Source organism: Myodes glareolus, chromosome 4 (genome assembly GCF_982192425.1).
Source record: "Myodes glareolus chromosome 4, mMyoGla1.1, whole genome shotgun sequence".
NCBI lineage: Eukaryota > Metazoa > Chordata > Mammalia > Rodentia > Cricetidae > Myodes > Myodes glareolus.
The window spans coordinates 31,669,013-31,691,858 of NC_142029.1; the positions used below are offsets into that span (position 1 = coordinate 31,669,013).

Below are 22,846 nucleotides of genomic sequence, written 5' to 3' on the forward strand. Positions count from 1 at the left end.
ATAATTACAGCATATTAAGCATAATATTTTTGAGATTTTATTTATTTTTATTTTTTGTATATGCGTGTCTACCTGAATGTGTACTACATATGTGCAGTGCTTGAGGGCAGAACAGGGTGTTGTATCCCTTGGGGCTGGAATTACAGACTATTGTGAGCGTCCATGTGGCTGCTGGGAATTGAACTGAGTCTCGGGATCTGAATCCCTCCTCTGGTGTTCATGGTCACACATACACACACACATACATACAAAATACACACATACACAGATATGTGCATCTAAACAAAAAAGAAAGTAAGTCTTTAAAAAATGTAAAGTACTTGGTTCACATGGCAAATAAAATTCTAAAATAGATACAGAAAGTAGGAAAGAAAATCCATCTTATCACGGATAACTGCAGTTCCTGTAAAACAGACGTCTAGCTTAATATGCACAAAAGCAAATTAAGGGAAAATCTAACTACATTGTGATTAAAATTATTTTAAAAGACTCATATATTGAGAGAAAATAGCATGAAGAGAGCTTAGATTTTAAAATCCAAATAACATAATTACAATTTCATTTTTCTGAACTGGATTACATGGTTACATGGTTCCTTTGTTTATTTTTTTAGCAAAAAATTTAATCTTTTTGTTGTTGGTTTTCAAGACAGGGTTTTTTTGGAGTCTGTCCTGGAACTCACTCTGTAGACCAGGCTGGCCTCAAACTCACAAAGATCCACCCACCTCTGCCTCCCAAGTGCTGGGATTAAAGGGGTACACCACCACCCCCAACTGGTCAAGTGTAATATTTTTAAAAGATTTATTTTTTTATTTTATGTTTAGGGGTGTTTTGCCTGAATGTGTGTATGCCCCACATCCATACAATGCACAGGCAGGCCAGAAGAGGGCGTCAGATCCCGAGACTAGAGTCACAGCCAGCTGTGAGCTGCCGTGCGGGTGCTGGGAACTGAGCCTGGTTTTTCTACAAGAACAGAAAGTGCTCTTAACCACTGAGCTGTCCCTCTGGTCTTCCAAAATTTAAATTTTATGTTGTAAATGAAATTCTTTTTGGTCTTTTGTGCCACATAGCTCAAATAAAATCGATTTAGAATGTGTGATTTACCATCATGAGTCCAAATAGCAGATCGAGGACATCTGGGAAAACCATAGCATTTGCTTTATTTTTGTTTCAAAATAAGAAATGCATTTGAGCATTGTGTTATGGGCACTTGAAATTTTTTTTCATTTAAAATGACTGCTTAAACTTACTATTTATAATACAAATATTAAAGCAAAATAAAGGAGCCCTAGCTTTATGGTTGTGTTACTGTTTATTCTCTTTGAGAACAGTCCTGTATGTAATTCCTGTAGAAGTCTTGGGGTTCAATTTCTTTTCTTCCTTTAATTTTGGACTGATTGCAATGTATGCATACCGGGAATAGCTAAGGAGATATTTTCCTCCTTGTTTGCTTGCCCTGATAGCTGGCCTTTCAACTGCTAGAAACTTTGTATACTACCTTCTTCTTAGAAAACAAAACAACAACAACAAAAAATTCTGTCTCCTGTCTGCATTGACTGTGCTGCAAAGCCTCCTGGGCTTCCACTCTGTCTCTGATCATGGATCATGTCATCTTCCCCCTAACCCTCCGCAGCGTGGAGCCCAACTGAAGGGCCTGCATTGTCTCAATCCTACCCCTAACCATCCCGAGCCCCTTACCTGTAGTGTGGTGGCCTCCCTTTCTTCTTGTTTCCTCTTCCCCTCCTTCCCACCCCACCCCTTTCCTTTCTCTCTTTGATGAATATCCTCTTCACAGAAACTTGACCGTGAGCCCCCACTAGTAGATCCCCAAATACTTTCTTCTTGGTATTCAAGTTTCATGAATAATTATTTCTTTTCCACAGCCACAAATCAAGAGTTAAAGGGTATCTGAGACTGAAAATGACTTATTTACCTAAATCCAACGGCTCAGACGATGAAAATGCAGATCAGGCTGAGGAACTAGAGGTGAGAGCCCCAGAGATGTTTGCGTACGCTGCCAAGTAGAAAAATAATGTTGTTCAGAGAAACTAACACATGCAGTAAGAATCACCGGGATGTTGATTTGATCAAATGTTCCTTAAACAGTTTTCCCGCTGGAGATGTTTCTGTAGAGTGGCTGTTGTTGGCCTTAAAGGTTAGAAAATAGGAAATGCAATAGTTACCAGTGCAAGTGTTCATTATAATTATATCATTAACTGTTTTTAGTTTTTCAAAACCATATCCTAGTCTCCTTAAGAATAAGAAAATAATTTAGTATTTGTAAAGCTAAATATGTAGACATATTACTATATTAAAATTGCTATAATATGTTATTATTGAATTGTCATAAAAGAAACTCTTGGGATGTGTAATTCTTGTTGCTTTTCTTGTGTTTATTTGAAATAAGTATAAGCTCATGACTTTCATGGATGGCAGCAATAACAGAAGCCCAAGCCTGGGTAGAGCTCACACCCTTGGGTGTGTGGAGGAAGAGAGTATTGGAGTAAAGTGGGCTTTGACCACTGAGCCCCAGAAATGAGCTGTGTCCTGTGACCTGAGGCACTGACCACTGGATATGTTACATTGCTCTTCTGTGGGGAAGCTCTCCTGTGGGGAAGCAGGGCTGCACTGCCTCAGCCATAGGATTTCTTCCCTAGGTTTGAAAAGACAAAGTACCGCCTTCCTGGGGTCTCCTTGGAGGCAGAGTTCATCTGAAGGGAGCACCATCTATTCAGCCACACGTAGTGTGTGTGTGTGTGTGTGTGTGTGTGTGTGTGTGTTGCCCAACTGTTCTAGAAGGTTCTTTGTTGTGTCGTGTCTTTGTTTGGCTGAGAGTCTGCTCTGAACGCCGTAAGAGCTATGAAACCAGGACCTGCCTGAGGCCTGGACTCCAGCTCATGTGCCTGTATGCCTTGATGAAGAACGTTCTGGAGCAGGGAGTGAATTAGCAAAGCTTTTGGTATAATAAATACCAAATGCAATAATGAAATTTTGTTTTGTGGGGGGATGTCTGAAAATAGAAAAAAAGCTGTTTTTTCAAGTCACAAAATAAAGGTGACCCCTAAGTTGGTAGCTGAAGTTTCTTACATATCCTCTCTTAAATATGCATCCACCTGTTTGATTAACCTTGCTTCTGATCTGTTTGTCTCTTTTTTGCTTATAATAATTTTTTAGATGTACACTTTTTTAATATTTTGTTTGTTGTGTTTATTATGTGTGATTGTTTGGCTTGCATGAATGTACACATGCTATATGTGTATGCCTGGTGCTCATGAGGTCAGAGGTATTTTAGATCCCTTGGGACTGGAGCTACAGGTAACTGTGAGCTGCCATGTGGGTGCTGGGAATTGAACCCAGGTTCTCTGGAAGAGTAGCCAGTGCACTTAACTGCTGAGCCATTTTTTGAGTCCCTGTTCATTCATTCCCTCCCTTTCTCCCTTGCACGTGCATGTGCGCGCACGTGTGTGTGTGTGTGTGTGTGTGTGTGTGTGTGTGTGTGTTCGCGTTCCATGGTATACTAGTAGAAGTCAGGACAGCTGACCGGAGTCCGTTCTCTCTCCTTCCCCTGTGAAGGTCTTGGCGGCTGAATTTAGACATGAACTTGACAGCTAGATTCTTTACCTCTGCAGTCACCTCACTGGCCCAGATTTTAAGCTTTCAAGAGATTTGGGGGTGGGGTATCAAAGTCTGTATGTGGCATAGTAGTGCAGAGGGTACCTTGCATGGTATAATTCTGTTTGAAAAGAAGGGTGTCTGCTGTGAAGAAAGAAAAGACTTTCCTAGAGACTTGAAACATTTTGCAGCGTCTCATTCCTGAGGAACCTGCACACGGATCACAGGCAGCTCATTCATGGTTCACTTCTGTGGTGCAGAGTGGCTTTGCTTCATGCTGTGGCCTCCCATCGCAGTGTTTGAATTCCTTCAGAGTCCACCTTGTAATTTCAGGAGATGGGAGCGTGTCGTTTGTTTACGGAAAGGCCAAGGAATTCAGACACACAAATGTGCTTGTTTATCTTCTGGGCAGCCAAAGACCAGAGAAGTCTTGCCTGCTTCTTTGACATCTAGTTTGTGACTAAATATTTAAAATTCTGCATTTGAAGAAAACAATTGCAATGCTGAAGGAAGATGCTTTCTGGGCAACTTGCGTTTCTGACCAGAGTGGCTCTGAGGAGCAGTTATGTAATGCATTTCCTTTGTGCTCTTTGCGCCTTAGGGAGAGCTAGCTGTACGGGTTTTACAAGATTAGGATAAAATGTTTGTCTCAGCACTCTGTACTTGCTTTCTGGCCCCTCTGACTGCATTAAATTGTAGGTATTTGCATATTGGCTTTCAGACTAGTAATTAGGATTCCTTAGCTTGTAGAAAATTATTTTATGAGAAAAATAGATAATCCATGTTTCTTAGGAATTCTACCCAAAGACTGAAAACATTATCTTTCCCAGTAGTATTTGGGGTACAATTGTACTTTATCAAATTTGAAACCATTTCATTTTTTAAAGCCCTAAATTAAGTTACTTTTTTTTTATTATTCTTATTGAATTTATGTGGACAACACTAAAGCAGATCTTTAAGAGAGAAATAAACATTTTCAAGGAAATATTCTGGGGCCAGAGAGATGACTCAGTGGGTAGAAGATGCTGACTGTGAAGCTTAGCGACCCGAATTGAAGCTCCATCCTCAGAATACACGTGATAGTGTTTCTACAGCAAGATGGGAAAAACGGAGACTTGCCTGGAAGCCCCAGGGCCAGCCAGCCAGTGTGTGCACCTCAGTGGCAGAACTAGCAAGAAAGACCCTGTACAGCAAGGTAGAAGGAGAGAACCAATTCCAAAACCGCGTCTTCTGATCTCCGCATGCATGGAATGCAAGTGCCTACCCATACACACACACACACACACACACTCATGAAATAAAGGGAAAAAAATGGTACTATTTCCTACCTCTAATAGTTTTATAATCTTTTTTCAAAGATTTTTATTCGTGTGTATATGTATGTTGTATGTCCCTGCTTGAGTTACGTGCACTGTGTACGTGCAGGTGCCTGTGCAGGCCAGAGGGCACCAGATCTCCTGGAACTGGACTGAGGGACACTTTGAGTCACCCAATATGGGTGCTGGAAATCAAAGAACAACAAGCTGTCTTAACCAGTGAGCCATCTCTCCAGCTTCTGATAGTCACTTTCAGTGGTGTATGGCGAAGGAGGGGGTTGATCCCTTTTAAAATACCCTTTCTTGTTGGTGTGCCTTAGTCACAGAAGGCTGCTTTCACTGGGACATAGACCTGCCTGCACATAATGTGTCTTGATCAGAGTCACTGTCTGTCTTCCTCCAAGACCCACCTCTTCCCCCATCGCCTTACTTCAGCTCTCTCCCTCCCCACCACCTCCTTTTTTCCTATAGTCCTCCTTAGTGTCTTTTTTTCTTATATCCCCCTAGTAATTTTTTTTATTGATAAATTTTATTAATCCGAGATCAAAGTAGTCATTGATCACATTCATTAAAGCTTTCTCAGGACTAGAGAGTTGGCCCCATGCTTAAGAACACTGACTCCTTTTCAAGAGTACTCAGGTTTAATTCCCAGCACCCACTGGGTGACTCAACCACCTGTAACTACAGGTCCTGGAGACGCAATGCCCTTTTCTGGTGTTCGTGGCGCTCCGTACATTTTATGCACAGGCATATATACAGGCAGAATGCCCAAACGCATAAAAATAAGTAAATGAGTGAATAATTGAAAAGGGAAATCTCAAGTTGATCTGTCTACCAGAAGAACGTAACAGAAGTTCAGATCACCGCTTCTGAGACCAAGGCTCGGGAGATGCAGTTTGACTGTGTGTATACAAGATGAGATTTTCTTTCTTTTCTTTTTTTTAAAAAAAGAATATTTACTTATTTTTATTATGGTCTGCTTGTATATATTCCTGCAGGTCAGAAGAGGGCACCAGATCGCATTATAGGTGGTTGTAAGCCATCATGTGCTCTTAACCTCTGAGCCATCTCTCCAGCCCCAAGATTTTCCTTATAAGTCTCAGTGTTATGCTCATATACAGAAAGGAAACAGGAAAAATGAAGATGAAGTGAGAGAGGAAAAGAAGAGAATGGAATTTGAGCAACAGGGAAAAAATGAGACATTAGCTTCCATAGAAGTAAAAAGAAAAACAGAGAGGAGTAAGCTAGAAGGGACTTGCTTTAGCTTTCCAGGGAAAGTCCTCCACCAAGTAATCCTGTCTCCTTCCCCCTCCCCACCCTCAGCCCCGACCCCCCACATCTTTTCTTGACCCCCTTTCTTCCAGTGCAGTCTTCCACCGGTGCCATGTCCCCTTCCCAGCCTGCATCTGCCTGCACATGCACTGCCCCCAGGGTCTTTTTTATCTGTCATAGTACCAAAGACTTTTCCAGTGTCTCTTGCTTTGTTTTGGTTTAGCAGGGCATGGGCACATATATGTTTATTGTTATGTTTATGGTTTTTCAGTCAAATGTATAATTCTTCTCTTTTGTGCTCTCTTTTTGTGCTATCATATTTTCTGTTCCTGGAATATATTGCTTTAAATTTCTCCAGTTTTGTTCAGCTACCCTTTGGGTTTACTTTTTTAGCATTTGAATATTACTCGGTCTGTAGTGTATCCTGGCAGAAGATAGGGATCCAAATTAATTTTTTTTCCCCAACAGGTACCCATTATCTAAATAACCTTCCTATTTCCCCAGCGATTGAAAATGTGTTTGTTATGTGCTGAATTCCTCTGAACTTTGTTCTTTCTGGGTTTCCCAGTCTGTTGCTCTGAGCTGTCTGTACCTCCTCTCTCGGCACTAGCGGACGCAGCCTAGAATGTTTTCTCTTACAGGCTCGTCTCCACGCCTCTCTCCTTCCTTAGACTGGTACTGGTTATGTCTTATATGTATTTCTGTTTGAACTTGAGAATTGACTCTCACTATTTTTAAAAAGCTAAAACATATAATAATTTTTTATCAGAATTTTGAAAAATTTGGCCAGGGGAGATGTTCCATCATACCTGATATATGTGGTGTTAGGGATGGAATCCAGGGCCTCATGTGTGATAGACACATGTTTTGCTAACTGAGCTATATGCCTCAGCTCCTGTTGAGGATTAAGTTTTTTGTTTGGTTGGTTGGTTTTGATTTTGTTTTGTTTTTATTTGATTTTTTTTGAGACAGGGTTTCTCTGTAGCTTTGGAACCTATCCTGGAACTAGCTCTTGTAGACCAGGCTGGCCTCAAACTCACAGAGATCCACCTGCCTCTGCCTCTTGAATGCTGGGATTAAAGGTGTGCACCACCACCAGCTAGCAAGAGAAATTTTGCAATTTTATTTTTATCATTAGGTGTGTGTGTCAGTGTGTCGTCGTAAGTACTTGTGTACACATGCATATGGAGCCCCAAGGTATTAGAACTGGAGTTATAGACGGTTGTTAACCACCTGCTGGGGATTCTGGGAAACAAATTCAGGCCCTCTTCAAGAACAGTGTGTTCCTAATCACTGAGCAATCTCTCTAGGCTCTGTTATCAGGTTTTTATTACAAAGTTTGTCATTAATATTTAATGTCTTTTTCCCTTAATTCCTTACTTTAATTACCCTAGGGATATATGCATTTTGTCTCTTTTTAGTCTTAAAGAACCAAGTCTCTGTGCATTTCTTTTTTAAAATCCCTTATTTGACTATTTTACAACCTGACCACAACGTCTGTACTGGGCCCAGGGGAGAAATAGAAAATGCAGACATGAGTATCAGAGCGCTGTGTCTGTCAGCACACACCCCTGTGTGGTGAGTGTTTCTCAGCGACTGTCTCGTCTCTGTTGGGCCTCTCAGGATCTGACCTCAGTTGACAGCTCTTTTCATGTCTGTGGTGTTTGCTGATTTCCACCATGAGCAAGGCCCCTTCTCTGTGGGAGAATGACGGCCAGCAAGGCCCCTTCTCTGCCTTGTTCAGTTGCTTGCACCTTAGAGAGCAGCCAGGGTCAAGCTGGTTTCAGTTGTTTCTCATTTCCTCAGTACTTTCCAACGTCACCATCCTTGTTCAGTGATTTAAAGGGTTTGGGGTTTGTTTTTTGTTGTTGGTTCATTTTTTGCAGGATAGGGAGTTGTTGTTTTGTTCTTTTTATTTCTGTTTTGTATTTTAAGCCTTTTGAAAAGTTTTAAAGCTTCCTCAAAATTGAAATGCTTATCATTTTGCAGGAAAGCCTTGGTTACAAAATACTCACATTCTGGCAGAGGGTTGAGTGTGTACTACTTCTGTTTATGCATAATTTCTGGAATTAGAAATTCTTCTTTTTTTTCTTTACTTATAATTTATAAAGCTTTAAAAAAAATGTCAAGTGTAACTTAATTGCTTCCGTTCTGTTTTCAGCCTGGCTGGGTTGTTTTGGACCAACCAGATGCTGCTAGCCACTTGCAGCGTCCACCAGAACCTTCTCCCCTCCCTCCGGGGTGGGAAGAGAGGCAGGATATCCTTGGAAGGACCTACTATGTAAACCATGACTCTAGAAGAACACAGTGGAAGAGACCAAGCCCTGAGTATGTGCCCATCTGCATATATTTTGTCGCTACTTTGCGTGTTGATGCCATGTCTCGAGCAGGTTCATATTGGCACAGGGATCCCTAAGCTGTAAGATAACTGACAAACTGCTAGCTTGGCTGAGATTTTTTATTTTTTTAAAAAAAAAAATGATACTATTTAAAATTATCTGAGGGCAAGTAAGCCTGACAGCCCACACTTGACCCCCAGGTCCCACATAGTGGAAAGAGGGAACCAAATTCCAAAAGCTGTCTTCTGACCGCCGCGCATCTACCATGCCAGGCTCTCGCCTGTAGACACACACAAAGGTTACTTGAGGGTTCAGCTGTGGCTCAGTTGATAGAACACTTGCCTGCCATCCAGGAGGCCTGTGTTCCATCCCCAGCTCCACAGAAAATGGAGTATGGTAGTGCACACCTGTACCCTCAGCACTTGAGGGGTGGAGGCAGGAGGATTAGAAATTCTTAACTATAGCAAGGTTGAGACCAGCCTAGGCTTAGGTATTTTATGTGTATGAGTGTTTTGCCTGCATGTATGTCTGTGCAGCAAGTTTATGCACATATCATAGAAATTTTTGGGTGGGCTATTAAAATATACGGTTTGTATTCTCTGCAATGTTTTTGTGCTGCTAGAGATTGAGCAAGTACCTCGTTCGTGCTAAGCAAGCTTTCTACCACTGAACTATAACCCCAGTACTTCATTTTTAAAATATAAATTATAAATTATGTTTAAGTCCTAGAGAAACCACTAATAAGGATCCTATGTTAAAGACCCTACTCTGATTTGGTCATGCAGAGAACAAGGATGGAATGACCCCTGATATGTGCGAGTTCATATCTCCTTAATGACCTTTTTTTTTTCTTTTTTTTTTTTTTTTTTTGGTATAAAATCGTGCAAAGATTTCATTTGGGGTTAAAGGTTTAGCTCACTAATAAAGTGCTTGACTAGTAAGCTCAGGGTCCTAGGTTCAATCCCCAGCACCAAAACAAATGAGCAAACCAACAAAAACTGTGCATATATTTCTAGACTTTTCAATATCGAATGTCCTTCTTTCTTTTCATGTGGCTTCCCCTAGCTGTTTTCGGTCTTTGGATGTTTGACACACACTTATAGTTTCTCTTACCAGTCCATTAAGTTCCTGATACTGTACATCTGATATTTCCTGAGAACTTTGGTCCTGTCTAGTCTCAAGTCCCTCCAAAGTAGACCAGTGGTCACACTGTCCGGCATAGAGGCATCAGGATCTGCGCGATCTCATTCCGACTACTAAGTAGGAGATTCTGCAAAACCACCCTCTTATCTTTGACAGACAGACCTGCCAAGCAGAATTGTCTTTCACTGTGGCTAGTATCAAAATCAGGTGGCAATATTTAGGTGGGGAAAAAATGTCTTAAACATTCCCAGTTACGTCTTTACCAGCCACAGCAGAGTAAGAAATATCTTCTAGGGGCTGAGCAGGTTGGGGAGGCAATGACTGTGGGCAGAGGGACAGTTAGACACAGTGACTGTGCTCTGTGGACCAGTAAGGTGGCTGTGGTTGATATTACTGTATTGAATATTGAAGCTTCCCCATGTTCAGGCCACCCAGAATGAATTGGTGACACGCCCAGCACTCTGCTCTGCTCTGCCCATTACGCGGTCATGCACTGTGTGCACCCCTGAATCACACAGTACCCCAAACTGCCCAGTGTCGTTTTCTTCGTAATTTTTATCTTACTTTGTGCATGTGACTGTTTTGCCTACATGTGCGTCTGTGCATGAGACTACGAGATTTCCTGCGCCTGGCATTACAGACAGCTATGAGCACTCTGGGTGCTGGGGACTGAACCTAGACCCTCTGAAAGAGAAGCCAGTGCTCTTAACCACTGAATTGTCTCTCCAGCCCCAGGATATGCGTTTTTTATGTATCAACTAAAAAGTGATTGTATTTAGGAGTCGGGCATAGCGGCACAGGCCTTTAGTCGCAGCACTTGAGAGGCAGACACAGGTGGATCTCTGAATTTGAGCCCACAGTGAGTTCCAGGACAGCCAGGTGTCTCAAAAAAAAAAAACCCAATAACAATAATAATATACTAATTTTATTTATTTACTTATTTTGGTTTTTTGAGAAAGGCTTTCCCCCTTTCCTCCCTGAGTTACCTTTGGTCACAGCAACAGGAAGCTTACTAGGACACCACCCTTGGCACAGTGACACAGCTGGTAGTTACACATTCGCAGGAGACTGTCCGCTTCCAGGGTACTTTCTCTCCCCCTGCCCAGTTCCTAACAATATGGTCAGCATATTGAAATAGCTTTTGACCAAAGCCAGTAAATTCAATCGAAGTATTTACTAACCACAGACTCTTTGATTATGATTCTAACTGTGATGAGATAGGAGTGATACCTTCTTATACTTCTCCCTAGGGATGACCTTTCAGATGCTGAGAACGGTAATATTCAGCTGCAGGCACAGCGAGCATTCACCACCAGGCGGCAGATATCAGAGGAGGTGGATAGTGCTGAGAACCGGGAGTCCCCCGAGGTATGAACCCTTCTTTTCTTCCTGTTTCCTGCACATCTTAAAGCAGTGGATGAGTGTGTACATGTGGCTCACGTGGATTCTGTTCTTTTTAGAATTGGGAAATTATACGAGATGATGAAAACGCTGTGTATAGCGTTCAGGCCTTCCAGTCACCTTCGTCGGGTCATGTCGATTCGCAGGCTCACCTCGCAGAAGAGTTAGATACCAGACTTGCTGTGTATGGAAATCCGGCCACCGGCCAGCCAGTCACCAGCTCAGTAAGATGTCTTAGATTTTGTCATACTTTGTGATTTCAGATCATAAATATGCTTTATGTAAACCTTTGTCTTAAGTCACATGAAATGACGACATGTTGGGTCTTTATCATGTGGCTGGGTTTTTTTTGTTTTTTGTTTTTTTTTTTAATTTAACATCCCACTAACAGTATGGAGCAGGGTATGGATAACCCAAGTGTTTGCTGTAGTCACAGGGTCCCTTACTATCCTGGCAAACCCACCAGAAACGTGGGAGCCAGAAGCCGAGTTTCTTGCACATTTCAGCAAGAGAAAACACACATGGTCGATGAAAGGGTGTCAGGAGGACAGTGGATTTGGGCTCCTTGTTGGGTAATTGTTAAGGAGGGTGTGAGACAGTACTTCAGTCTGGATGCTGTCAGGAAGTGGAGAGATCTGTGTGGCTGGGTATGTCAGGTCTCATCTGGCGTGACACTAACTCAGTGAGTAGCGGGGAAGAGCAGTTAGTTACTTTACTGCCAGGATGTGGCAGCTGCTTGTCATGTTGTAGCTTAGCTGGTGTTACTTTATTTTGCCTGGTTTAGATACAAATTAGAAGGCACCTTGAGTTTGCCATGACCCTACCTATGTATGCCAGGTTGGTTCCTGGGTGAGAGAGGCTACTTGTCTTTCTTGATTATATGAGGAATTTTGTTTTGTTTGTTATTTAATTTATTTTTATGTGTATGAGTGTTTTGACTGCATGCATGTGTACCACGTATGTTCCTGGCATCCTCAGAAACCAGAAGTAACAGATCCCCAAGAACTGGAGTTAGATACAGTTGAGAAATACCATACGGGTGCTGGGAACTGAGCTTAGGTCCTTTGGAAGAGCAAAAAGAGCTTTTAGCCCCTGAGCCATCTCTCCATCCCCTCTATGAGGTTTTCCCATTACATCACAGCTGTTGCAGTACATTTGTCAATAAGAGCCATGTTAAAAGAGAGGTGATGGTTTCTCTTGCTGTTTGCAGCAAGGTTCAAGAGCAAAGCATCCCAGTATACACCACCCTTGTGAGAAACTCTGCCTGGCTTTTTCTAATCTGTACCATGAGGCAGGTTCAATAGAAGGCAGAGTTTACTCTCCGTGGCTGCTCTAGTCACTCTCTGCTTTATTCAGTAAGTGACTGTTTCCTGTGGGCTGACCAAAAGCAAGGCGCCATAACTAATCACTCACTGGGAGTCTCTGTAATAAAGCAGACAGAACCCCTTGCTTTCACAAGACTTCCGTTCTAGTGCAGGGGTCATCGCTGCGCCCTGCGCGCCAAATCTGCAGCTGCCTGTTGCCATAAATAAGGTGTCATTGGAATGCAGCCATTCCTACTTGTCCATAGCCACGTTCACACCACATCTCAGAGTCGAGTGGTTAGAGGGACTGGCTTCAGTTTGGACCTCAGTGGACAATGTTTGCAGACTTCCAGCACCTTTTTCTAGACGCTTCACTCTACAGTTAAATGTACCTACATATATGAATATCAATCAGTTCACCTGCCTCCTCCTTCCCTTTCTTCCAGCAGCCTGTTCTGTTTCCTGTTCATTTAATTAATTAACTAGTCAAGGATTCATCAGATTTACAGACTAGGTATGGGGAGATGAGTCAGTGAAGTGTTTGCCATGCAAATAGGAGTCCCTGAGTATGTTGCTCAGAACCTATACATGCTTAGACCATGTATAGGTGTTACCAGTTAAGAGTATTCTCATCTTGTGTTTAAACCTGAGACAATACTGAGGCCTACAGAACAATAAATTATGTTTCCTCAGTGACTATTACTGGCTCAGGATATAGTGTCCTAAACATTTTTAAAATATTCATAAACATAAATATATACACATATATACTTTTAAGATTTTTATAGAAGTTTTATTTTTAATAATGTATATGTGTATACGTCTGTATGTGTCAGTATATGAGTTTTTGCACATGAGTGTGATACCCATGGAGGCCAGAAGAGAGCATCAGATCCCTTGAAACTGTAATTACAGATCGTTGTGAACCGCCAGATGGGTGCTGAATTCCAAAATCTGGTCCTCTGGACGTAACTAAATGTTTTATTTGTGTTTCTCTTTTGTGTTGATGTGTTGGTTGCTTGGGGTGTAAAAGTCAGACTCAGTCTTATGCATACAATGCATGTGTCTTACTCTGAGCCACATCCTTGTCCCTTTGTGATCGTCTTATATATTCCTTTTGGTAACTTTTTTTCACTTGCTAATTTGTCCCATGTTATCGTCTCGCCAGCAAGAACCATGCGGATTGTTTCCATGAATACCAATGTACTTTTCAAGTCACCAAAGCCAATCTTCAGATTTTGGCATGACTTAACGTACAAGTTGTCCTGAAAGTATCCACCGTTTTCCTGTTGTGATGAACTTAGATTGTTTAACCATCATTGTTACCATAAACAATACAATTTGGGATATTCTGATTTTGTGTATGTGTGTTTATAAGTTTTGATGTCATTTCATAACAAAAACAAGATATTTCAGTTAGTGGTAGGAGCTTGTATATCAAGAGAAAAGGGAAGAGAGAATATAGGATTTCCAGGAAATAAGTCATTGAAGTGGAATGCCTCGTGGTGGGCTGTGAGGCCGGAAGTGACTGGAGCTGAGGAAGAGGCGGGCCCAGGGCGGAAGCACTATGTTTGGTGCTGTACATCAGAGTGGTAGCTGAAGTTCTGTTGAAGGCTTCAGCCAGAGAACCAGGGGACTCCATCTAGCCCTCTGGCTGCAGTAGGAAGCCCTTGTCACTGCTGGAGTAATTAAGGTGGCAAATGGTGAGAATTTGTTTTAGGTAGAACAAGAGCCACACTCTAACCATCAGGAAAGGTGAATGTATTGAGCACTAGTTAGAAAAACCGACTAGGATGAAGGATGAGTTAGCACGGGTGTACGCAGGGAGAATCCAAGCCCATGTGTGGACAGCCAGGGATCAGAGAAAGTGCACACAGTACTGGCCCTTTTGGGGGTGGAGGGAGGAGAGAGGAGGCATCCCCATGGGTCTTCCCTTGTTTCTGAGCAGCCACACCCTCCCCAGCATCACCCTCACCCTGCTCCTTGTCTGCACCCTAAGGGGAGACCTAAAAGCCTTACTGTTTCCTCCCCTCAAGAACCATTCCAACCGGAGAGGCAGCTCGCAAGCCTGTATCTTTGAGGAACAGCCTGCGCTTCCTGTGGTGAGTTTTCTCCTCTCCCCTTAGCCAAGAACAAAAGATAGAAAGCTCAGTTGTTTTTTAATTGTTGCATATCACAACCCTGAGTGTGAGTGACTGCCCAGCAGGGGACTGAGGAGACGCAGGGTACAACCTGAGAAGTCCAACCTGAGAGAACTGTTTCTCTCATGGAAAGCAGGCCCCTGCTGATGATGGTGGGGGGAATTTGGCTTCTGTGCTGCTGGGAGGTGCTGGGCCACTGCTACCGCACATGTGATCCACAGCACAGCTGTGTCCCAACCTGGTACCCAACAGCCAGACCTGCCCTGTGTGTTGTCCCATCAGGAACCTCATCCCTCAGTCCAGTGTGTGTACCAGTGGCGAGGTTAGAGGTTCATCTCCTGGCGCCTCCTTTCCCTCTGGTCTCAGTCCACACTCAGCAGAGACCCATATTGATGAACAGTGCGCTCTCACTCTGTCTTCTTCCTGGCTCCCCTCTCACTGTGCCAAGTTCTCACTGCCTTGTGCAGTCACTTTTGTTTTGTTTGTGACAGGATCTCATGTGTCTCCGCCTCCATCTCCCACGTGCTAAAACTCCAGGCACAGAGTGTTTGTAGAGCAGCACCCGACCAGTGAGCTGTATCCCAGCCTCACCTGTCTTTTCAGATAGAATTAAACTCTGAGGCGCCTGCCTTTTCAGCCCTCCCTTCCCCTTGCCTGCCACCTGCTGCGTTGGCACCTGTCTGCCCTCTTCCAAACGCCTGGCTATTCTCAGAACCCTGATTCTCTTCCTCTCTCATCTGTGTGCGCATTCCATTTCTCCCCCTGGGAGGACCTCACGTTCCCACCACCATCCCGCCTTCGAATGGCAGTCTATGTGTCAGTTCTGAGAAACAAGGTTAGTGCGTTCACGGGATGACAGCGTGGAGATGCTGAGTCTGTGTATCAGTTAGGAGAAAAGGGCTTTTGCCTTCGTGGGAGGCTGACATCCTGGGGATGCTGAGGCTCCAGCATCATCAACTCCAGAGTTGCTGTGGGAACTGGCTCGTCTATCTTTAAAAGATGGCTCCCTGCTGAAAAGGATTCCTGTATCAGACTACTTTTGGGACCACCAGCACACAGATGACATGAAGATTTAGTATTAATTATGAAAGCTTGGCCTTTACCTTGGGTTTGTTCCCAGCTATCTTTTATAACATAAATATAACCCATTTCTGTTAATCTATGTAACCTGTTTCTCTTAATTTGTGTTCTGCCACATGGCTTTTACCTTTCTCCCATTCTGTATATCCAACTTATTCCATGCCTCACTGGCATCTCCCGCGTGCTTGGATACTTCCTAAGTTCCTCTCTCTCCCCAGAAGTTCCACCTCTTCTCTCCTGCCTAGCTATTGGCTATTTAACTCTTTTTATTTTTTTAAATTGAAAGGGCCTCCTAGCCCCTCCCACATAGTTTTTCTTTTAAGATTTATTTATTTATTATGTATACAGTATTCTGTCTGTCTCCTTGCTGACCAGAAGAGGGCACCAGATCTCATTACAGATGGCTGTGAGCCACCATGTGGTTGCTGGGAATTGAACTCAGAACCTCTGGAAGAGCAGTCAGTGCTCTTAACCACTGAGCCAACTCTCCAGCCCTATTTAGCTCCTTTTTAAACCAATCAAAAGACGCCTTAGGCAGAGACATATCTTTATGATAGAGTCCTTCCATCCTATGCTGAGGATAAGGGCCCACCACTTTGAAGCCTGGTACATGACACCAAATGATAGAGGGCACAGGGGACTAGCCTGTTATCCTGTTTTGGGATCCACGTCCTCTCTTATCTGATTATGCCAGAGCATATGTAAGCAGAGACGAGGTCTCGTTGTGGAGCCCCTGGCTTGCCTGGAACTCACTTGGTAGGTTGGACTGGCCTCAGACTCATTGAGATCCCTGCCTCTGTACTTAAATGTGGTTTCTGGGGTAGTGTGATTCAGTTCAGACATCAGCTGCTTCTCTTAGAAGCAGTGACCTAGGAGTCATTTCCAAAGTCTCACTTTACCATCTGCAGAGTGACCAGTGTTAGCAATAATCTCCTCAGTGTGTGTGTGTGTGTGTGCACGCATGCGTGTGTCCCTAAGTATACGGCTTCTGGTGCTGACATGTCTTATCATGCTCATTGTCTGTTTTCTTTCTTTCCAAATGAATTACTGCTCTGTATATATTTTAAAAGATGACTTAAAATGAAGTTCTTTGTTCTAAATTTACAATGTATCATCTGCCCATTTTCTGTTGTGATGAGTGGTTTTAGTTCAAAATAAATTATGGGTCATTTTAGAGCACTGGCTGTGAAGAAAGGCCCCGAGCTTCCGTCAGGAGCTCTCCCCGGTTAACATGGAGTTTTTCTGTTATGCGTTAGCTTTTGCCTACTTCATCTGGATTGCCGCCAGGTTGGGAAGAAAAACAAGATGAAAGAGGACGGTCATACTATGTAGACCACAATTCTAGAACAACCACGTGGGCCAAGCCCACCATGCAGGTACTCTGCACTGATAGCTTGTCTTCCTACAGCTTCCGGGTGAGCTGGGCTGCACACGTGGTGTTTGCTGTTTGTTCTGCCGTCTCCTGTGGACTCCAGTGTGTGTTATTACATGAAGCAAATCTAATCAGGGCTAGGAGAACAAAATCATGATCTACATTGGATGATTATTACTTTCATTGACTGTGCTGTTTCATTTTGGCGCGTGCGCATGTGTGTGCGTGCATGTGTGTGCGTGCGTGCGTGTGTGTGTGAATTTGTTTGAGAGTGCACGTGTGTGTGGAAGCATAAAGGACACCATGTCTGCTCCTCAGTTGCTCCATTTTATTTACTGAGTCAGGCTCTTTTGCTGAATTTGGAGTTTTTTCTGGGATCTGGCCTCCATCTCTCAGACATCTCAGGGACCATAAGCTGGCCACCTTTGTGTGCTGTGGATCTGAACTCTGTCTTCACAGCCATGGCAAACACCTTATCCACGGAGCCGTCTCCCTGAGCCCTCGTTCAGACAGTTTGTTAATGGGTGCTCTTGCTGATGGGTGTCTGTGAAATTTGTAATTATGGACTGGGGAATTGACTCAGTGGTTCAGAGCACAGGTTCAGTACCCAGCACCTACATGGTGGCTCACAACCATCCGTAACTCTAGTTCTAGGGACTTGATGCCTTTTTCCCACCTCCATGGACACTACCTGCACTTGGTGCATAGCCATTAATGCAAGCAAAACACACATAAAAAAAAATAAACTTTTTAAAAAAGTTTATAATTGTGACCTCTTCCATGTAGCAGACTGATAATACGTTTATTCTATCTTATTACCGTTTCTTTCACTGAATTTTTTTCTTTTTTATGGAAGGTGGACACCACAGGGTGTGTGTGTGTGTGTGTGTGTGTGAGAGAGAGAGAGAGAGAGAGAGAGAGAGAGAGAGAGAGAGAGAGAGAGAACTACTTAAAGGACTTGACCATCTCCTTCTGCCATGTGGGTTCTCAGAAATCAAACTCAGGTCCTCAGGCTTGGCAGCAAGCAGCTTTGCCCACGCAGAAGGGCCGCTTCTGTGCTGGGGTGTTCCCACTGCGAGTCTTCGCGGGCGATGCTCACTGTCTGCTCTGTGCCCTCCTGCGGCTCTGCTGCACAGGCTAGCAGCTGTAGCTCCTGGGGCAGTCATTTTACTGTGTGTTAATTAGCTGAGAAAATTATTATAAATTAGTTGGCTAAATTATTATAAGAAACAGTTTTCTAGAAAAGTTTATTTAAAATTCAGGGGAAAAAATTAAAATGTCGGTGATTTGGGCCTGGAGAGATGGCTTGGTGATTTCAGAGCACTTGCTGCTCTTCAGAGGACTCAAGTTCACTTCCAGCACCCGCATCAGGACCTCGCCACCGTCGGTAACTCCAGCGAGGGAATCCGACACCTCTAGCCTCTCTGCACTCATACACACACACCCTCCGCATAATAGAAATGTCTTTAAGAGTTAGTCTCATATGTTTAGGACTGGTTTGCAAGTGTGCCTTCTCTTCACAGGTTAAACTAGCTATTTTAATTATATTCTTTATTTGTGAGTTCTCTATAGTTTTACAGTATGACTTAATTAATGTGGCAGGCCACAGTGGAGACCAGTCAGCTGCCATGGAGCCAGAGTTCCGCAGGCTTTCTGCCACAGCTCCCCCCCAGTGACCCAGCTCAGCAGGCGAGTTCACCGTCTGACACTGGGCAAGGATTCCTTCCTAAAGGTTGGGAAGTCTGGCATGCACCAAATGGGAGGCCTTTCTTTATTGACCACAACACCAAAACCACCACCTGGGTAACTTCCGCGTGCCTCAGATTACATTTATAGTAAGAGTTGCTTCTGCATCTATCACTTGTGTTAGTGTAGTCTGCTTTCCTAATAGTCCATGAGTTACGTGTAAAAGTCTTGGTTGGGTTTGTATTTTTGTTTGAGGTAGGGCCTTATGTAGTCAAGGCTGCCCTAGAAGTTGAACTTGCTGTGTTACTGACCCTGAACTTGCATTCCTGATCTTCCTGCCTCCACCTCGAAGTCCCACACATGAGTCTCTTTGGGAATTCCATTCTGCTGGGAATAGAAGCCAGGGCTTTGTGTACATAGGTGAGTGCTCTCCAACTGAGCCATACCCACAGCTCCGGGCAGCCTTAATAATATTATTTGTGCTCAAGTACACTTATGCTTCTTTTTGAGATTATATTAGATTTTATGAAGGTGTTCATATTAATTTTCTGTTTCTAGTTTCTGGCTCACTAGTCATAAAGGCTTAGAAAAATTTTTTTAGTAATAGTTTTTTACCTTTATATTTTCTATTTTCAAAGCACTTTCAAGTTTCTATCTCATTTATTAATATTTTCAGAAAGACTCTATGAAGGACAGATATTTGTTGTTGTCGTTGGTGTTAGAATTTAGTTACATTATTTTATGTATGACTGCCTACATATATGCTTGTGTTCCCATGGAAGCCAGAAAAGAGTGTCAGATTCCTTGGAATCAGAGTTACAGATGGTTGTGGGCCACCACATGGGTACTGGGAGCCAAACCGTGGTCCTCTGAAGGAACAGCCAGTGCTTTTAATTCGGAGCCCTGCTCAGTTTAGTTTAAGCCTTAAAATTGTTTGGTATTTAGCTCATCACTAACACAAAATTCTCCAAACATAATACTTGAGACTTAGTAAATATTTCAAAAGGTCAACAAAGCTTAAATGAATTTAAAAGAGCTTGATTAATATAATAACATTGATATATTAATTAGTTAATCCTAGTAAATTGAATTTTGTTCTCTTCTTTAAGATGTGAGTTGATCTTAGTTACTTTTTTTTAGGCTACCCTCTGATCTTTCAAAAAAAAAAAAAAACAACCAGTACCCAAACAAATAAGACAACATATGGTCCTATTTACTTATTCATTCCTTTGTTTGATTACACCCATACATTTCTCTATCCTGTATGTGTACATGTATGTGTGTGGAGGTCAGAGGGTGACTTGTAGAGTATTGAACACAGTAGTCAGGCCCACTGAACCCTCTCACCAGCCAGATGTGGTTCAGTTACACCGGTTTCTATATGAGAAAAACTTGATGGAGTTCAGGTTTCAACAGACTGAATGGTGGGTTCTCGGTTGGGGTGAAGTGGTCTCAGTGCAAGACATCAGTGCTGATCCGCTGGGAAGTGACCTATCTACCTCTCAATAGGACGACCTCACCGCGTTCTCTGCTAGGAGGAAGAGGAGTTAAGGCTAAGTGGGTGAGGTGGCACGTGCCTGTAATCCTAGCACTCGGGAAACTCCAGTGCCGGTCTGGGCTGTTTGAGTTCTGTCTCAAAAAGCCAAAAACATATAACATAATACTTCATTATTTTTCCATTTTCACGTATATGTGTGTGTGCGTGCATTTTTTGTGTGTGTGTGTGTTTGCGTCCACACATGTACTTGCTGCCTGTGTGCATGTGTGTGTGAGAAAGAATGTGTGTGTGTGTGTCTGTATGTGTGTGTCTGCATGTGTGTGTTTGCATGTGCATGTGGAGGCCTGAGGCTGATGCCAGAAATCGTCCTTCGTTGTTCTTCTATAATTAGGTGAGGCAGGCTCTCTCACTCAAGCCCACAGCTCGTCTGTGCCACTGGTCTGCCCAGCAAGCTTGCCATGGGGATCCCGACTCCTCCATCCAAGGCTAGAATTACAACAGGCCATGCTGCTGTCCTGACATCTATGTGGGTTAAGGGGATCCAAACTGCGTTCCTCACTCTTTCTTTTCAAATGCTTTACCCACTGAGCTGCCTCTCACTCCAAAGAGAGTATTTTAAATATCTGTCAACTTTACAAAGCAATTATAGCACAATAGCTGTCATTATTTTAAAGTATGTGTGTTGTTTTATTTGTGACTTAACCAAATAAAGGATGATCCAAGATCGAAAATCCCTGCTCATCTGAAAGCAAAGACTCCAGTCGACTCATCCAATGACCTGGGACCTTTACCTGTAAGTTCTTGCTGAGCTAACCTGACTAACTCAGATACTTGGTACCTTCAAATATAGGAGTTATTTAACTATAACTAACATTATTATTAAACTATTGATTCTTTCTGCTAAAAATGTGAAAATTAAGCATATAACTAATGGTAGTTTTGGGGGATTTTTTTGTTTGTATTGGGGGGTTCTTTTCTGGTTTTTTTTTTAATAACCTGTACATCTAAGGTCTGGTGCTAAAATAAAATAATTGCAACAAATGTTTCATTACAGCCAGGATGGGAAGAGAGAACCCACACAGACGGACGAGTCTTCTTTATAAACCACAGTACGTACCTCGTGAATTCTCTATTGCAGTTCTTGTAGTGCTCGGTTGTAGACACGAGGAAGAGGAACATCTTTTCTCTTTTCCCTCCTAGATACAAAAAAGACACAGTGGGAAGATCCTCGGACCCAGAACGTGGCAACAACTGGACCAGTAAGTCCCCCGCGTCCCGGTGCTCTAGGTCAAAGGTGGAACTCAAAGAACAGCCTCTGCAGGCCTCCTCTCCCTCCTCACTGTGCCTGCTCTTTGCCGTCTTACTGCACACCACAAGCTTGGGCAGTGAGATACAATCAGAATCTATGGCAGTAAGCTGCTCAGCCTAGGCTGACATCTGTCCATCTAAAACAGTGCAAACCGCAGAAGGGCAGCCAGAGTCAGAATGAATGGTTTTTAGTCAGTCATTCAAAGAGCCACTATTTAAACCTTACTCATATTTTATAGAAATATTACACTGTACCATAGTTATACTGCCCTTGAATCGGGTTAACTATAGAAAAATCACTCTCTTCTACAGCTACTTTTTCCATTTTTGTCCTTCAGACTTTGTCAATTCACAAAATTGAAGTCCAAGGAAGTCCAAGGGAAAACCAATTTCCAATTGGTTCCTTTAATGGAGAAAGCACTTTCAAAGCCTTTTCAGAAGTAGAAATTTTTATTTCTAAATTTTCTCTACCTCTCATGCCTCTGGCATGTCGCATTTTAAGAATATTGTTTGAGCTAGAAATGGTGGCGCATGCCCTTAATCTCAGCACTTGGGAGGCAGAGGCAGGTGGATCTCCAAGCCGAGACCAACCTGGTCTACATAGAGAGTTTGAGGCCAGCCATTGATACATAGAGTGATTCTTTCTTTAAAAAAAAAAAAAAAAAACAAAAACATGAAGAAAATTGCAGCCACAATGACTGCTGACTGCAGCTTTATCTTAAAGAGAATTTAAAATGATAATAAGCCTTCTGTTAGCTTTTCTTCAAATGAAACTTTAATTTCCAAATAATTCTTTCTTTGTATATATTCATAAATTATCCAGAGGGAGCTAATAACACTGTTCCAGAATAAAACCAATCTAAACTTTGTTTTTCCAAATGTTTCAACTAAAGGCAGTGCCCTACTCCAGGGATTACAAAAGGAAGTACGAGTTCTTCCGAAGAAAGCTGAAGAAGCAGGTTAGTGACCCTGTAACTGCCACTTGGGGTGTTCTGAGGGAGGAGAGGGAGCCACCTTCTGGGGGAGGAGAGGGGCCCTTATGGTGCTCGTCTTTCTCTAAGGAGGCGGGGATGAGGGGAGAAGTATGGTGCGCAGTCACAGATACCATGCTGTTCTCTGGGGGGGGGGGGTTGGGGGGCAGATACTGTTGCTGTTCTCTAAGCGGGGAGAGCAGTCACAGATACAGTTGCTATGTTTGAGGACTGAGTAGTCACTTTCTCATAGGGAAAGGAGGTGTATGTGTTTTAGAGAAGTTTTAAATCCTTTTTTTGAAGATTGATTTATTCTGTCTATGAGTGTTTTGCCTATATACATGCATGCACGCCACATATGTGTCTGATCTGGTGCCTATTCTTTTTTTTTAAATTTATGTGC

General features: G+C 42.9%; 1 protein-coding gene across 3 annotated transcripts in view; it reads left to right on the forward strand.

The window, feature by feature from the left end:
• Positions 1 to 22,846, forward strand: part of Nedd4 (NEDD4 E3 ubiquitin protein ligase) — a 96,111-nt gene that overhangs the window by 55,682 nt on the left and 17,583 nt on the right. Inside the window, exons 9-19 of one of the 3 annotated variants that reach the window (XM_085689356.2) lie at positions 1,884 to 1,986; positions 8,362 to 8,528; positions 10,933 to 11,050; positions 11,143 to 11,307; positions 14,424 to 14,489; positions 16,865 to 16,984; positions 18,583 to 18,783; positions 20,877 to 20,957; positions 21,219 to 21,273; positions 21,365 to 21,423; positions 22,366 to 22,431. In XM_085689356.2, coding sequence (XP_085545482.1) covers positions 1,884 to 1,986; positions 8,362 to 8,528; positions 10,933 to 11,050; positions 11,143 to 11,307; positions 14,424 to 14,489; positions 16,865 to 16,984; positions 18,583 to 18,783; positions 20,877 to 20,957; positions 21,219 to 21,273; positions 21,365 to 21,423; positions 22,366 to 22,431 — 1,201 coding nt within the window. The remainder of the gene's footprint in view (positions 1 to 1,883; positions 1,987 to 8,361; positions 8,529 to 10,932; positions 11,051 to 11,142; positions 11,308 to 14,423; positions 14,490 to 16,864; positions 16,985 to 18,582; positions 18,784 to 20,876; positions 20,958 to 21,218; positions 21,274 to 21,364; positions 21,424 to 22,365; positions 22,432 to 22,846) is intronic. The other 2 variants (XM_085689353.2, XM_085689352.2) reach the window with 2 other exon arrangements.